Source organism: Ammospiza nelsoni, chromosome Z (genome assembly GCF_027579445.1).
Source record: "Ammospiza nelsoni isolate bAmmNel1 chromosome Z, bAmmNel1.pri, whole genome shotgun sequence".
NCBI classification, from domain to species: Eukaryota; Metazoa; Chordata; class Aves; order Passeriformes; family Passerellidae; genus Ammospiza; species Ammospiza nelsoni.
This window is the reverse complement of record NC_080669.1, coordinates 46,036,071-46,053,718: the sequence shown is the minus strand read 5'-3', so window position 1 is coordinate 46,053,718 and position 17,648 is coordinate 46,036,071. Positions and strand designations below refer to the sequence as shown.

The following is a 17,648-nucleotide window of genomic DNA, read 5'->3' as shown; positions in this document are numbered from 1 at the left end:
GCAGTTACAACATAATGTGCTAAATATCTTCAGTTGTCATACCACAGTCAGACAAAATGAATGCTAAATTTGGTGGGCACAGGTGGTATTCATTGAGGAGTTATGAAAAAACTTAGACAAAATAGCTGAATTACTAACTGAAGTATAATCTCTTGCCAGAATTATACCTGACTACTGGGAGCCAATGCTGTAATCAATAAAAGGTTCTGACATGTCAAGGGAAATAGTTCCATGAGCTCAGTACAAGTACTGAGCAGACAGTGAAGAGTCTAAGAAGAGTCATCACTATGGAACTTCTTGACCTTTCCGGTAAAAGTCACCACTGTTGTTGTTAAGAGAATTCTGGACCTAAAAACTTTATGGAGTTCTTGGAAGAGGCCAAGCACAAGTGGAGATAAGGGTGATCCCGCATATCCAGTCTACTTGAATTTCCAAAAGATTTTTTTGGCAAAATTTCTGATCAAAGATTTTCAAATAAAGTAGAATTCAGCCATGGAATAAGAGGGAAGGTTGTTTTAGAATAAGTGATTGCAAAGAAAGAAATACACAGTAGCAGAAAAAGTCAGTCATCACTATGCCAGTAACTTACCAGTGTGGTGCCAGACTTGTACTGTTCTGTATGTTTGTAAATGGTCTGAAGAGGGTAAAGCACCGAGGAACAAAAGTTTGCAGCTAACATTCTAACTTGGCTTACAGAACTATGGCTTGTGAAAAGACTGTAACCAGTCAGGAGAGAGATGTAATTAGACAGCTGCATGAAAATACCAGCTCATTGTTAACGAGCAGGAGCAAAAAAAAAATAAAACCAACAATGGATAATAAGGGCTATTGGGTAAGCAACACAGTGCAAAATAGAAGTCATCACTGTACCATCCACTGCTTGACTATTATGTGTCATTTGGAGACAGTGTATGGAAATGGGAAGGTCTGAGAGAAAGGAAACAAGACTGTTGCTGAGTGGCTGACTGGGAAGGAACTGGCTATGACACCTCAATGTGCAAAGTACCTAAGAGGGAATATGATACTGGCTTACAAAATTTCAAGTGGATGGACAAGACAGTAAGGGACTAACTCACATTATCTTCTCCTTTAGGAATGAGGGGCCATCCAATGAAGACTGTGGGTCCTGATTCAAAGTGAATAAAGAGGTTGACAACATGACACTCAAATGAGGCCAGCCAAAAATTCTAATGTTGAAGGTAGCAGGATTTTGAGACACTGCGATGGGGGATGTGATTCTTGGCTGTGCTGGTTTTACTCCTACCTGAGTGTCTGCCTCTAACTTCTTTCTGTTGCTGTTACACATTCTCTAGTCAGATAAACCTGCTCAGCAGCAGCTTTCCTCACAGCTGGCAAGGACTTTAGCTGCCCCAGTCTTTGTCTCCTTTTTCTTTCTGAACTTCAGAGCACATTTCAACTATGCTCCAAAGTGCATCACACAAGTGCTGCTGGCCACATCTTCTGTGTATCTGGTATGCTGGCCAGGTGCCTTGTGCAGCAGCAGTCCTGCTGTTTTTTTGATATGTCCCTTGATGCCTTGCTGTCTTGATGACCTCCAGAGTAGAAGATGGGAAGATTACTCTAGCAGAGCTGGATCTACCCTGAGCCAGAGTGAGCAGAGCCATTCCTATGGTCATGGGTGGAGGCTTGCTCCCTGCTGCTTGGAAGGTTTGGCAGCTACTGTGCTTTGACTTGCCTTGCAGTTGCACAGTGGAAGCATGTTGGTGGGGAGACAGTCTGAGCCTCTCTCCTGTTCTGGACACAGAGCTCATCCAGCAAAACAACAAAATACTGTTCCAAGCCAAAAGTAAACTTTTCACCATCCTCCTAGTTTAACTTTAACCCAGAACTGATCCAGTCCACCCCAAGGTCACACTTGCTTGTGACAGTATAAGGAAACAGCATGATCACATAATGCTGGGTTAAGAGAAAGGCTAATCTATTTCTCAGGTGTGGCATAACCTTGAGCTGCTTGTGAGAGCTTGACATAGTGCACATAAAATACACCTGATTTTCAACTCCCTGATGCTTTCATGAATGTTGCACTGATGATTTTTTTAGCATCTAAACCTTTAATCAGCAATAGCTAGGAAGAATTTTTAGGTTCTCTTAGTGTTTGAATTACAAAGTTGGCACTGTTCAGGAATATATTAATTTTAAGCTGAAAACAACCACATTTATACCAACCAACCCTGCCCAAGAGTACAGCCTCCCCTTCTCCACTCCCCCCACCCCCAAAAACGTTTAAGCAACCATCTCCACCCTCACAGGCTGTATGTTCTTACCCCACCACTACCTGGCTGCACAGGCACATAATTGCCAATTCCAGGAACTGAATAAATGAACAACCAGCCTAGTCTAACTGCTTTGTTAAATGAAGCAAACTAATTCATGCTAAATTCAGGATAAGGATTTGCAATATAGCTACACAGAAGGAAAGCTTCACTCAAATGACTGTGAGCTCTTTGAATAGTATTCTCCAAAATCTGTCACACATCACAGAGCCCCATTTTAAAAAGAAATCATTCTATTTATTAGAACTTCTTTCTCAAGAAACTTTCAACATACTGCAGTACCATCTAATTCTTACTTGTACCATTGGCAGACCTCCACTGTTGCCACAGGCAAGAAAGATCCTTCATTGCAGCCTGCTTTGCCAACCTGCAGGTGAAGGCTAGAAGGGAGAGATGGTCAAGAGGATCAGCACTTTCCTTCACAGGAGCTGCAATAGAGTTGTCTAATTATTTGACAGGAATGACAGGAAAGAAACAAAGAGAGTACAGATAAACAAACAGTGCTTAGTGCACTTCTGATTAAATAATGCAAGAAATAAATTTTGTTCCCCAAAAGACAGGCTATATTAAGCATGTCATATTTTAGACATTTAACAGTCATCTGTGAATCATGAGCAGTCTCTTTGTGGTATTACACACTGCCAATCTATCATCTTTACAACATATAACCTATAACCTTTGTACTCCTGATAGAGCACAGGTAGGTCTGTAAGTACATGAACTGGATGCCCTTTCTTCGTATTACTGACTACTGCATATAGAGCAGGAAGCATACTGCTTAACATGATACAAGGAACAGACTACGGTAGGAGTTCAGAGACAGCCTTTTGTGAAGACAGTGTAACTCTCTTAATTTCAAATTCTTCCAGTGAACTGTGGCCTGTTAGGTACATTCATTTTCCAGTAAGGGTGCTAACACCTTCAGTTCAGTAATAAATATGCAATTATTTCCCTGCACTTGTCAGGAAACAGGAGGAGAAAATTGTTTATGGCTGAGAAGCATTTGTGTTCCAAGTCATCTAGAGCTGGAGTAACTCTCCACTTCTTAATGAGACATATTTTAATATACATTGCTATTTTAGCTAGGCCCTCTGAAATACTATCACAAAACATCCTACTTTCATTGCTCCCCAAACAAACGTGTCATTAGGTAAATCTTACTTTACCCATTTAGACATTACAGCTACAGCTGTCATGCTTGTAACAATTGTTAGGAATATCATCTTTGTTATATGAAGCCAGGCAAGCTGAACTAGTCAAGTTGAACTACTATTGAATTGCATGTAAAAGAACAAAAGAGAGCACTCAACTCAAATGTGTTACAAAAAAAAAATCTTATTTAGATGTCTTAAAAAATACAAAGCGCATTTTATAAAATCAAATATCTATCCATCAAAACTTTGTTGTATATCCCCATATAAGATCATGTACTGGCAAATGTTAAGTAACAGTGGATAATCTCAAATAACATTTTTTCCCAGTTCTAGCTGATAAGATCAGCTGTCAACTCAAATAGGATAACTTTATAGGTTTTTGCTATGTTAGTATTTACAGCACAGTAACTTGGAGAACAATATATAAATTATAATATACCAAAGATAATAAGCAATCTGATCCAAGATGGTGAAGTGGATTCTCTTCTACTTCTTTCTACAGCTTCAAATGATGTTCAGTGTAAGCAGATAGACAGAGCAAGGTCCTATACAGACAATCTGTTCAGATGCATAATAGATTACAGTTACAGTAACACAAAACAGATTTTTCTGGCAATTAAAAATACTAACAATACTGTATAATATTCCAGAGACATTTTGCTTTTTAGCAACTTTTATATTCAACAAGAATGTCTTCAGCCTCACTTCTAGGTCAGCAGCATTTTTGCACAGCATCTGAAATGTCTTCTTTTTTTTTCCCCAGTTTCCCAGGAAGATTTATCTGCTTATGATTTCTACATAAAATAAGCAACTGTCAGTTCCAAATTCCACACTTCAATGTAATTAAAATGCAGAGGTGTTTCATCAGACTTTCTTGTACAAAGTCTATTGTCACTCACACCCTTTCATTAGTAATAACAAAAGTTCACTTTTCTAAGATTAAACTCAGTAGGTAGATTTATTGGTCCTACTTGAGTTTGAAGAGTAAGAATTTGATTTCTTGAGGTACTTGCTTGATGAGAGAGACACTTGCATCCTCTGTGTAGTTCGCACACTTCGGCAAAGAAGAGCATATTTAAGGTTGTCTCTGAAGTCTTTTGAAATATAATAGTAGATGAATGGATCAATACCACTATTCAAAGCGGAAAGACACAGCGCAGTTATGTACCACACATACAGATGGCTCTGGCTGTAGGCTTTGAGGAGTGAATAGTGCACAATAATCAGCACATTGCTAGGTGTAAAACAGATGAGATACATGGACAGGACAACAACAATGAGTTTGATTGCTCTTTTTCGTTTCTTCCCAGTGCTTACATCTATGATGGAAGCGCTCAGGGTCTTAATCATTAGAATGTATGCAACAGCAGTGATGATAGCTGGGATTAAGAAGAGTCCAATTGCAAGTGAGAGGAAATAACTGAACATATCATGAGCCGAAACATTTTCAGGCAACACATCATGGCAGGTTGTGATGTTAAGATTTGAAATATATGCTGTCTGATTAACAAGATACAATGGTATGTTGCCCAACAAAATCAGTATCCAGATAGCAATGGAGATGCCCAAAGCAATTTCTGACTTCTTTTTTGAATTCACTATGGGGTTCACTACAACCCAATACCGTTGTACACTGAGACATGTCATGAAAAGGATGGAACAGTACATATTTCCATAGAAAAACCCAACAAATACTTTGCAGAGACCTTCACCAAATAGCCAGTTATTGCCATTTAGATGGTATGAAATCTTCAGTGGGAACCAGACAACAAAAAGAAGGTCTGCCAATGCCAAGTTAATCATGTAAATCACAGCTGGATGTTTCTTCTTTGTTCGGAAAAAAAAGACCCAGAGGGCTATGGCATTGCTTGGCAAGCCAATTATAAAGACAAGTATATAAACAATGGGAATAAAAACTGTAGTCAGCTTTCCTGTGAGGACTTCTGCTACAAATTCATCCACCTCGTATAACTCTTCAGAATTATTTGCATTTGGAACCTTATAGCCAATGAAACTTCTTCCTTTTGGTTTGCTGGAGCCATCATTCTCTAAAATTAAAAAAAAAAAAAAAAGAAAAAGTTGTTATTGGTGTTGAAGTACAGACTTTTTGCCCTTTAAAAAAATAAACTAGATACAGCGATCTGATCTGAACATTTACAGACAGTCTCATCAGCAGAAAAATTAAGACTGATATTCAAACACTTGATGATTTATCTTCCCTTTCTTTTAAATTTATTAACCAAAGGACCACCTTTATCCCTTCAAGAATTCAAGGATTCTACCAGAAACCAAAACATTTCTCCATGTCACCAGTGATATTAAAAATGCCTTGTTAAAAGTGCCGTGTTAAAAGGCTCCTACCACCTAAACAGTTACAGTTGAAACTGCTTCAACTACCCCAGGGCACCATTAGCTTTTCAGACAGAAGTGCCAGATCACCTGAGTGCTGGGTCACACCAGTCTAATTTAACTGCAGCAGAAGCTTTGCCAGTTTAGATGGCCCAAAAATCAGGTATGCAGTTAAAAAGAACATACTACCTTCAGACAAGCTAAAACTGAAATACAGAATGCCATGTCCAAAGCCATGCACAAATAGTCTCTAGGGCATGCCACACATTACAGTGTATCCAGACAGAAATTTGAACACACTATCTCTGTGCATGAAGTTGCAACACAGTTCTCATGTGGGATCTCCTTCAGGAGAGTCGCTCCCTGTGATTTTTACTCGATTTTTACAGTTTCAGGTGGTAGAGCTGACACCTAAGATTGCTTCATACACAAACTGCTGTCACTACAAGCTTTGCTCTGCCCCTTTTCGAATGCTGTGGGAGCTTACAAACCATATGGGTGAGACAGGTGCTCCTGTCTCGAGTCCTGTAGGACAGACTTTGAACAGCCCGGTTCAGAACCCCTGCACACACAGCACAGTCCTCCTCTGCTAACAGGCTAAACTGCACAAGCAATATCCTGGAATCCACACCATTCTGAATAGTCAGACATTCACCTATTGACATCCATTCCACACCGCTAAACTGTATGGGCATGGAAGCTGACTGGTTTATGGAGGATTATTTCTAAACTTTCTATCAATATTTGTGGACTTGTTTAGCCAAAGCCCCCCAACTGTAATATAAAAAGAGTCTTTTTGAGTGCCTGAACAGTGAGCAACCATGAACAATGCTGAAGCACAGCCTGCCCCTTTGTTAAAAAATAATTAATACAGTTCCAAATGAAAAAATGCTTCCACCTTACATTTTAAAGAATTCTTACACAATATGTAAATACACAAGTGTGTGTTTCTCAGTATAGATTCTGCAGTCCACTTTAGATAGCTGTTCCTTTCAAATTATAACTGCAAAAGTCTGATTTGATTCCTGCATTTGATTCCTGTCTAGACTCTGCAACCTTCTGATAATGCATACAAAAATATTGACACTCTTCAGAATTTTGAATTAAGTTAACTTTAATTCACTTGAGCACTTGAAGATCTCCAGACCTAGGCAGCCTTCTCTGGAAAACTGAGAAGCAAGGTAACTTTTTGCCTGTACAATGACACGGACAAATCTTTGCAGTAGACTGCATGAAGACAGATGCTTAAATTATACTAAGAAAACTACCATCCTAAAGAAAATTAATTCAAATGCCAAATAGTCATTAGGGTCTATATGTGGTGTAATTACAACAAACAAAGCAGAATTATAAAAATTCTCTATTCAGACATTCAAGCCTCACGATCACATCAGCAATACTGTTCACTGTACTGCAAAAGTTAATTATAATGCAGCAATCCTAGTTCCCTATGCTGAGCTATGAATGGGAGAACCCATAAAACCACCCTAAAGGACATAGCTTACAGATACCAGATATTGAAGTGATAATGAGCTAAGCAATGCTGATTTTCTTAGGCTCACAGCTTAGCTGAGAAAGATCCTAGGAGATGCTTGGAAGCAGACCTTACAGACTGAGTTGACAGCAGCGATCAGGACACAGTAATAAAATGCACCATACAGTGCCATGTTAAGTACCTGTCCATCAGAAAGTGGTCGATACCATCGAATTCCAGTCATGCTATTTTTATTCTATTCCAAAGACTCAAATTATTGTAGAGAACTAGAAGAGTAAATACTACCACTTTGTTATTACTAAAGTTTTGTGATCAGATATAAAACAATGCTTTGCAATTGAAGTTCAGAGGTTAGGTAGGAAAAAAAAAGCCTCGTCAAAAAGTCCTGAAGTGTTAGTGTGAGACAGTACAGTAAGAGGTATACTAAAGTGGATGCACAGATACCTGAACCACAGACAGGACTTTGTACTGCAAGAGCGTCAGCATAAAGACAAAGGTTTGTTTTATTCTACTTTGTAAGACAGAGTGATTTCACAGACCAAGTCTTGTTTTTATGCTGACTTTAATTCGAGTCTCAGAACATACTTTTTTCAGTCCAACTAGCAACCTATACATATAAGGAGACAGTGTCCTGTTACCCTGCAGTTAACACTCCCTCACTGAGCAACCAATCCTTTGTTAGGTATGTGCATTTCTACATCCTTTCCTTACTCATTCACCACTTGCCGTTTTCCATAACAATCGAGCTCTTTTCCAGAAGAGTTTCACCCTGCTTGACTCACGTACAGAGAATGCAGTTGACTTGCTAATCTGCCCACGGGAAAAGCGTTACTCTCTCCTCCCACAAAAGACTGTTTCAACAGCTTTGCCATTTGTCCAGAAGATATAACCCACTACATACCAAACACAGGATTATGCCTACCCTGCAGACACAAAAGTGACAGCAGCATAGAGTATCCAAAAATTAACTAGTTTACTCGTGGTAGTAATACTCCAAACAGGACTAAATTTAAGATTATTCTGGGTTTTGGATCTTTAACCTCTCTCCCTCTTCTCCGAGAATTCCAAATTCCTTACTCCGCCCAGGTCAGACAATTAGGCTATTAAATGGCAACTTGATTCAGGAACTCCGCTCTGAAGAACACAATTTGCAGTTACCTGTTATCAATCCCTTGAGAAAATATGACGTATGCTTGGCTTCAATACGTATACAACGTATATCCTATGCTTGGTTTCAATATTTGCACAATCTTTACGCATATGATTTTGTTAGGTAAATAAGCCCGGTAAATGAAATATGGAAGGACACAGTGAAAAGGTATGCACAGATATGGCAATGGGGTTTATTATAAAACGTGGCGAAAAGTTAACTTTAAGTAGTGAAATATTAATATAGTTTACGCTTTTTTCCTCAAACTGCACTTATGTTCAACAAGCAATAGCACAGACTAAAAAATTTTAAAGAATCCTAGCTTCTTAGATCAGGGAAAAAAAACCCCAAGAACATGGTCTTTAAAGATTTTTCATGTTTATCGCAAGGGGAGGCAGGAAGCGGACAATAAGAAGGTTGGACAGGGGCATTTTACAAGGCCACTAAGTGACAGGACCAGACGAAATGGTTTTAAATGGAAAGAGAGCACATTTAGACTACAAGGTAGGGAGAAATTCTTTATGTGAGGGTGGTGAGGGGCTGGAACAGGTTGTCCAGAGAAGTTATGGATGTCCCGTGCGCGCCAGTGTTCAAGGCCAGGCTAGACGGGGCTCTAAGCAACCTGGTCTAGTGGAAGCTGTCCCTGCCCGGGACAGAGGGGAAGGGGTTAGAACTAGATGGGAGCTTTTCGCTCCCTTTTAAGCCAGCCCGTTCCACGATTCTCTACAAGGCGAGTGAAGCCAAGCCCCACGCGTCCCACAAGCCCTGAGAGGGCTGCTCGCCGCGTCCGGCTGCTCGCCCGTGAAGCGCTCTCCCTGACGGCCGGGGAGCCCTGCCCGCGGGTCCCGGCGGCCACACTGCCACCCGCACGAGCTTTCCGACCCTCTCCGCTCCGGGCTCCTCGAACCCCAGACAGGCCAGACACCTGCCCCGCCGAGCGCCGCGCCGCGCCCCCGCCCGCGGCTGAGGGGCGGCCGAGCCCGCCGGGGGTGCCGCGCTGACCGCCCCGCCGATGCCAGCCGAGCTGGCAGCTCACGCCGCTCCGCTCACCTCCAGCAGTGGCGGCAGCTCGCAGCAGCACACAGAACAGCAGCACCAGGCACAACCCACAGCGTGCAGCCATCTCCCCGCTCCGGCCGCCGCCACTCCGCCCGCACTCCCGGCCAGTTTCGCCTGATACCTGAGCGGGGCGGGACGGAGGGCGCGGCCGGGCCTCGGACCAGCCCCGTGGCGGGCGGGGCCAGCCTGGGCCCTTCCCTCTCGGCGGAGGGTGGCGGCGCTGTCGCCGAAATGGTGGGAGTCGTTCGCCGCTGGGTCCGGTTAGCCCAGCGCGAAATGGCGGGTGCGCCGCAGCCCCCGCAGGCTGTTGGTCACCGTCAGGCCGCGCCTGGCAACCGCTCGGCCGCTGAGGGGCGGAGCAGCTCCGGAGGTCCCGGCTCTTACCCTGCTCACGCTGCGCCCGCGGTCGCCCGTCCCCGAGGCCGCCGGTGGGCCCTGCCCGCGGGGGCTGCGCTGTTAACGGCCCCTGACTGCCCAGGACAGCTGAGCGGCGCGCTGCAGGAGCGGTCCGTGCCAGGCTGCTGCTGGAGCCGGGCAGGATTGTTCTGGGTCACACCGGCAGGGCCCAGCCGCGTTTAGTGGGGGTGTGTTACTTCGGCTGCCTCGTAACACACTGTGTTGTGCCTTCCAAGTTTCTTCCGTGCTATAACATCACAGAATCGTGGAATCACTGAACAGGGCAGGTTGGAAGAGGCCATAGAAAGGCATCTCATCTAGTCTCCCTGCCCAAGCAGGATCCTCTGGGAGTGCATTACTCAGGATTTTGTCCTGTCCAGTGAGCTTTTGAATACTTCTGAAGAAGAAGACGTCACACCTTCTCTGGTCAATCTCTTCAGTGCTCTGTCACCCTCACAGTAGAGAAGTTCTTGCTCATGTTCATGTGGAACGTCCTGTGCATCAGTTTTTGCCTGTTACATTTCTTCTGTTGCTTGACACAACTGTGAAAAGCGTGGTCCATCTTCTTGACAGCCTCCCTTCAGATCATTAAAAACATTGATGAGCATTGTGTTGTCAGCAAGTTCTCTGAGGAGGCATCTGGCCCTTCGTCAAAGTCATGGATAAGCACGTCAAACAGCACTGGGCCCAGATATGTCATATATGTGTTACATGTGTCATATGACAGGCAGGAAAAAGTCTAATTGCTGCTTAACCCCCAAGCATCTTGTGGTACTATGCTGTCATGAACCAGTAAGAAAGGTTAAGTAAGATGTTTTCACTTGGCAGCTTCACTTAAGCTTAGAATACACCAACTTCTCTTTGGTTTTGCAAATAGGGATTTCAGGAACAAAATTAAACACAAAGTAATGTCATCAGTGTTTTCTGTTTATCTGCACAGATATGAATTTTGAACATTTTCATGGTCATCAAATCAAGCACACTGCTTACCAAATTCCAGAATTAAAAGCATGTGTTCAACCCTGGTTGGTTCACACCTACAGTCAAAAATGCTCTCTCTGCCTTATTCTGCAAAATGCTCTGTGTGCAAGCAGTGATAAAATTGCCTTCTTTTCCCCTTTTTTGAATGAGCATTATATTTATATGCATATACTCTGTGGTTCGGGTTTTACGTGGTTCTGAAAGAGAATAAATATTTTTGGTTTTGTCTTTCTGTGGTGGTCATGAGATACAGTTGGGAGTAGATGTCTGGGAGTACATGGCACTGGGAAGTTTTGGGTGTCAAAATTGATTTTAAAGGCCTCTTGATTTTGAGTCTTTGTTATAAATTACTGCATGCTTAAAGCACACTTCCTGTTTGTCTTCTACACAAGTTCCTGTTTGTCACCCACACAGTTTATGGATTTCTCATCTAAGTCCCAGCCTTCTAGCTAAACACTGGGAAAGTCATAGCCCATCCCTCCAGCCTACCTCCCTGTCTCACTTTCAGTGCCATTTTATTTACTTTACTATTATAAACCACTTCATAGGCATTTAATCCTGCTTTTAATCACCTTGTACAGTGAGCTGTAGTCTTCTCATTTGGCTTTTTATTTAGCCTCCCTTTACTAGTCTCCAGAGATTTTCCTCTCAGATCTCTATTACTAAGTCTTTCTCTCTCTCATCCACCAGCTATAGCTGGTGCTCTCCTGCCAGTGCCCTGTTACAATTTTCATTCTTAGTACTCTCTTGATTTATTCCATCCAGTCCATTTTTTGTCCCCTTTACATTCAGAGCAGACAGCTCTTTCTCTCCCTCTCTTGGATCAAGCAACAGTGGAAGGAACTAAGCACACGTGAGAAAAGTATTTATTGCTGTTGCTAAGTAAAATCTGTTCCCAGCTGTCCCATGACAGACCATGACAGGAGAAGCCCTGTGGCTGTGTGTAGAAGCACGTGTCACTGCAAGTGCATCTTCTGGAAATGTAGTTCTGGACTTTGCTCCAGGTGAGTGTAAGGAAACGATACCAGCATAGGTTTGTAATTTGTTTAGTTTCTTGTAGAGGTCTCAGAAATGTGTAATTGATGGGAAGATAACTTCCTTCAAATTTTTCTATTAGTATAAAATCATTAGATTCTCAAACAATTAAAAATGGAGCTTATAAAAGGGAATGTCAGGAGACTTTAATATCAGAGAACGCTATCAACCTTTCTTATAAGAGAGACCTTATTGCTGCCTTATGTAGAAGGGGTTTTTGAGAAAGGTGGGGAGAAACATTTTACCTGTAGTGATAGGACAATGGCTAACATGTTTAGCTAAAAAGAAGGTAGATTTATATAAGAGATAAGGAAAGAGATTCTTTACTGTGAGAGTGGTGGGACAGCAGCCAAGAGACATTGTGGATGGGGCATTTCTGGAAAAGTTCAAGGCCAGGTTGAATGGGGCTTTGAGCAACCTGGTCTTATAAAAGGTGTCTCTGCCCATGGAATGGCATTGTACTAGATGATCATAAAAGATCTCTTCCAACACCAATTACTCTATGATTCTATAGCAAACTAGTGGTCTTTGGCACTTGTAAGCAGTTCCTGCAGTCTGTGCAGTGCCAGCCAGGCTTTTGTTCTGATTTCGTTCCACTCAATTTATTGAGAAATTAGAGTTCCTAGTTTGCACTTTCAGAAGGCATAATATTTGTTACGAAGATTCCCCACATACAGTCTACAAATCAGTTCTTCCTCGAGACTTAAAAAATATTTAAGAGAAACTAGAAGTTGTCTTACTCCTGCTCAAATCACTTCTCAACAGAGCAATGTCAAAACTTGTTTATTTTAGATGTTTTTGTTGAAGACAGCTGATTTGTCAAACCTATTTGCAGTCCTAGTGTGTCATTTATCAAACAGTTTGGAAAGAAAATTAACCATTTGTAAATAAACACAAAGCAACTGTGTTCTTGTTCACACTTGTTTATAATTGAGATAAGTGCAAGTGCCACAGGAAAAGTAAGTACGTGACTGTAGAGGCTTATGAAACCTTTGTTCTCTGTCACAAACTGTGTTCCAAATTTTCTTGGGTTTTCTATGTAATTTGCTTTTGTTTATATCTGTGTTTGTGTACACACACACATATATATAAAATACATATATATGCATATATAAATATAAAAATACACATATACTCCTATGTCATATTATAATGAATTTGGAAAAATCATCTTTAATACAGTGGCTTGAAGGGAGGTTTGACCTTGCACGTTATTGCTTATTAAAGCATACCCAAAGCTGACAAAAGGTAAGTGAACAGCAGCTCGTAATTCCCTGCTCTGTCAATGTTTGTTTGGAGCATGTTGTCATGAGAGTCTCATGCACCTTGGGACAAAGGCCATTACTGAAATGTACCCTCCCTTGCACTTTGAGTAGCTAGTGAGTGTTGTTTTAACGCAGCTGAGCACATGGGCTCCAAAGAGGACCCTCTGTGATATACTCCTTGGGACTTGAGTAATTTTAGCAGCATGGTGATGTCATGTAAACATGAAGATATATTACTGTCAAAGATAATTGTTACCCCTTTAGTAATTGAGAAATGAATGTGGTGTTATTGCAAGGCACTTGTCAGTACTCGTGAAGTGTGTGCTAGAATAAATGTGTGGGAGCATTTTTATTATGTAGGGTTTGTTGTGTGTACTTTTTTGCTCCATGGGAGTTTCTGAATTCAGATGGCAAATATGTTTTTAGTGTGTGGTTTATTTTAATTATATGGTATGTCTGTTGGGGGAGAAGATAAGGGATAGTTGTTTGTGCCTTGTATCTGACACAAATACATGGATTTTTTTTTTTAAGGAGCAAGAAGAATTTGGTTTTGGAAGGGAGAAGAAATAAAAATGCCCTAACTTTAAAAATCAGTATGTCTTGTAGGGCTCACACAGCACTTAAACTATCCTTCAAAGAATGTGGCCAGTGCAAGTGTTCTTGGAGGGAGAGTAAAGGTTGGGTCAAATGAAACAATGTCAAGAATTTAATTTTAAAAACTAATGTAATTTTGGATTCAGAAGAGCTGATGCATTATCTCTCAGTGCTTTAGCCTGCCCTCAGGCTAGCCACCTGTCTTCTTGGAAACTTAGGGGAGTACCTAATGTACTCAGTTCTCAGGAATGTAGAATCATGCTACAATGGTTCTTGCTTGGTGCCTAGTAATTTTGAACATCCACACCAGTGCAGATATATTCTGGTGATAAAACTGATGGCTCAGTTTAGCTTGGTTAAATATGTTTGGTAATGTATTTGTAGAACTGACTGCCAGAGCTAATATGTCTGCCCTCCGACTGCCCTCTGCCACTGGGCTGGGGAGGTCTGTGTGTGACCTCACATGCATTATGTGATAAGGTTGCTCTCAGTGGGAGATGAGATGAATTCATTTCGAGAGCAAGTTAAACAATTTTTGGTTTGACATTTCCTTCAATAAAGAATGTTCTGCTCTCTCAGCTATCCTGGCTGCATACACTGAATCCGTGACTAAATTAAATAGTTGTTTGAATTTCTCAAAGGCCCTAATGGCGGTTGCTAATTCAGTGATTTGAGGAATCCCTTCAACTGCTTGAACATCACACTCCCACTTCTGAGTGTTTGGATTTCTCCAGGTCATCACAGATTTGTGTGACCTCCCAGAACATCAGTGAAAACAGAGCCTTGAGTGGTGTCTTACTTTTTAAAGAATTTGGGACCAGATGAAACATTTATTTGAGTAATTTGTGTTTTGGATAATGAGTTGAAATTTGGCTGGGATAACTGTCAAGAGGAATTGGAGATATTCGTTTGTCTGGAGTAGAGTTTCTAATTCATTACATTTCAGTGGTAAATAAATGCATGCGAGGTCACACCCAGCAAGGGTCTGGACACAGGTTCTGGCCTTAATAATAAGTTGGGTCATTAGCTCTTGAGGAGTAGTTATGGTTTTCTTTGGTTGGTGGGGTAAAAACAACCACTCAATAATTAATAATTGGGCTACAGAGGAAGAGTCCCATTGAAAAAGAAGACCATGGAACTGGGGGGACTTACCAAGGACTGCAAACTGGAAGGGTAAAATTGGATCCATGCAATGAGCTTGATGAGTTGAGATTGCATGCGCTACTTTCTGGAGGGTGTTACGGGCTTCGGGGGTGATGATGTGTTGTGAGTCCAGGTTATTGTCTTCTCGCAACAGGTCAAAAAGATATGCTAGTTCTTCAGTAGTCAATCCTAACAGGGATTGGATCCAATTGATGGAACCACACAATTGTTGTAGATCTCTCAGCATTTGGGGGTCATCTTTGATGGCAGTGTTTTGAGAGACGATGGTCTGTTCACCAGTTAAAAAGCTGAGGTATTCCCATGGACAAGTGTGTTGGATTTTTTCTGGAGCAATCTTGAAACCAACTTCCTCAATGGCTGTGACAGTCGTTTTAATTATGGAATTGAAATGAATCTTTGAATAGATAAAGATGTCATCCATGTAAAGAAGGACAACAGCTTCTGGGAAGACTTTTCTTATCAGTGATAAGATTCTGGTAATGAACATTTGGCACAACACGGGAATTTTTCATTCCCTATGTAAAGTACGCTATTGATATCTTTTAAAGGGGGCTTGATGGTTGACTGATGGGACTGAAAAGGCAAATCTGGGAACATCCCTGGGGTGGAGCGGAATAGTAAAGAAACAGTCCTTGATATCCAGGACTGTGAGTTGCCAGTCCCTGGGGAGCATGGAGGGTGAGGGGAGACCTGGCTGTAAAGGACCCATATCTTCCAGGATTCATTGATCTTGCAGAAGTCCTGGAGGAGTCTCCACTTGTTTTTACCTGGTTTCTTTATAACAAAAACAGGGGTGTTCCAAGTACTAGTGGATGGTATAATGTGCCCTTTGGATAATTGCTTGTCAGCTAGTAATTGGAGTCCCTCAAGTTTGTCTTTTGTGAGGGCCCACTGATCCACCCACACTGGTTTGTTGGTCTTCCAGACCAGTGGTGGAATGGCATACTCCACAGTGGCCCCAACTAGAAATCCCAGGTTGGTTGTGGGATTTCTAGCCTCGCCCCCACTGGGACAAAACATGTCTGCCCAATAATGTGATGTTGCTTGATACTATAAAAGATCTCACTGTCGCAATTTGTCCCTCTGGTCTTTCCGCATTGATAAGATTTTTGCTCCTCAGGGAGGTGACAGATCCTCTGATCCCAGAAATTGTGCCACTGGGGGACACCAACTTCCAGTCATCTGGCCATTTGGATTGTGGAATGAGGGTGACATCAGCCCCAGTGTCAGCCATTCCTGTGATAGAAAGAGTCTTTCCTCTATAAGACATGGCAATGCAAACCTTTGGCTTTTCCCTGCCGAGGACATGAGAAAGGTAAGTGTCATAATGATCTAAGTAATCTTGCCCATTTAATACATAACATTTGGGCAAAGGGTGTGATCTTGGTTAAAGTGAAAGGTGGGTTAGTACAGATGATTGAAACAGTCACCTCTTGACCAGGATCACCTGAGACGATTTCTGGGATGATGTAATATTGGTGGGTGTATGAATAATATCTCCCATTAGCAGTACTTGGGTGGGACTCTCACCTAGGCTAGGGTCGAGGTATCCTACAGGTACCCTTACAACATTTTCGTTGTTGAGCATCGTGTACAGAGAGCTGTATAAAACATGACTTGTTGATTGATTTTATTGGTTGCTTCGCCAGAAAAATCGGAGTTCCTCTGAGTGATGTCTTTCCTCTGAAATGTACTGTCCAGGAATTGGGTCTCCTTTATGGTGGGGAAAATGGGGTGATACAACCTTCCACTTCTTGTCATGGGGTGGGGTCGTGTCGTGCTCTGCAGTCTGTTTCCCGGCTGGTACTGTGGACAATAATCTCTGGATGACTTAAACACAGGGTGAGGACAGTGTGCTCAGATGTGCCCCATCTGCCCGCAGTTAAAACGCCTGATATTGTTCTGTGTTGCCACTACTTCCCCCACCCCTTTACTGAGTGGTAAGGCAACAGTGTGTTCAAGGGAAGTTACCTTTGAGCAGCCTTCTACCATCTGATGAATCATTGATTCCAGATCCTGAGGTAGTGTTCTTAATACCTTTTTACATTTGGAGTTGGCATTATTGGCTGCCATTTTTCTCAGGAGTTCCTCCCCAGCCCCTCTGTTATCTATTTGCTTGTCTATAGCATCCTTTAACCTGTCAATGAACTTGATAAAAGATTCATCAATGCCCTGTTGGATGGCAGAAAAGTTCCATTGGGGGGCGTTGCCATCTGGTATTTTGAGTAATGCTGAGCAAGTGGCATTTTTGATGTCATGTAAAACAGGAAAGGGTAGATTGGCCTGAATGAATTATCAAATTCATTCTCCCCGGACAAAGTGTCCATGGCATCTTTTGCATCTCCGTCTCCCACCTCATGCTTTGCAATTATTGGTTTTAGCAATTTTTTCCTTTGTGTCTCCCATAACATAAATCCAGTGGGAGACAACAGGATCGTCATTAAATACCGAATGTTATGTTGTACCAATGTATGTCCCAAAAAAGTAATTTCAAGCACATTTTTGAAAGAGGGTGAGTTCCTTCTGTAGGCTTTTGTTGCCTTTCTCAGTTCTTTCACTTCAGTGTATGGTAGCTGTTCCTACATGGGCTTCCTTCCCCTCCTTAAAATAACTGGTGCAACAAAGCGGTCTAAGTCTTGTGCTAAATCTAGATTCCCATCCTTCAAGGCCTCTTTCCTAATCTATGCCCAGCTCCCTCCCGGCCAGATGTTG

At 42.0% G+C, this 17,648-nt stretch overlaps 1 protein-coding gene across 1 annotated transcript; it reads right to left on the bottom strand.

Annotated features, from left to right (window-relative positions):
• Window positions 1-3,611: 3,611 nt before the first annotated feature.
• Window positions 3,612-9,709, bottom strand: F2RL1 (F2R like trypsin receptor 1). The gene is made up of 2 exons (XM_059492994.1): window positions 9,493-9,709; window positions 3,612-5,496 (listed from the first exon to the last, which is right to left on the bottom strand). Exons 1-2 carry the CDS (start codon window positions 9,563-9,565, stop codon window positions 4,394-4,396), a joined length of 1,176 nt encoding a protein of 391 aa, XP_059348977.1. The 5' UTR covers window positions 9,566-9,709; the 3' UTR covers window positions 3,612-4,393.
• Between the last annotated feature and the right edge of the window lie 7,939 nt (window positions 9,710-17,648).

Coding starts and splice junctions, on each gene's coding strand:
- F2RL1 (XM_059492994.1), bottom strand. CDS start 9,565: ATGGCTGCACGCTGTGGGTTGTGCCTGGTGCTGCTGTTCTGTGTGCTG. Junction 5,497..9,492: donor AGCTGCCGCCACTGCTGGAG/GTGAGCGGAGCG, acceptor TTTTAATTTTAG/AGAATGATGGCTCCAGCAAA.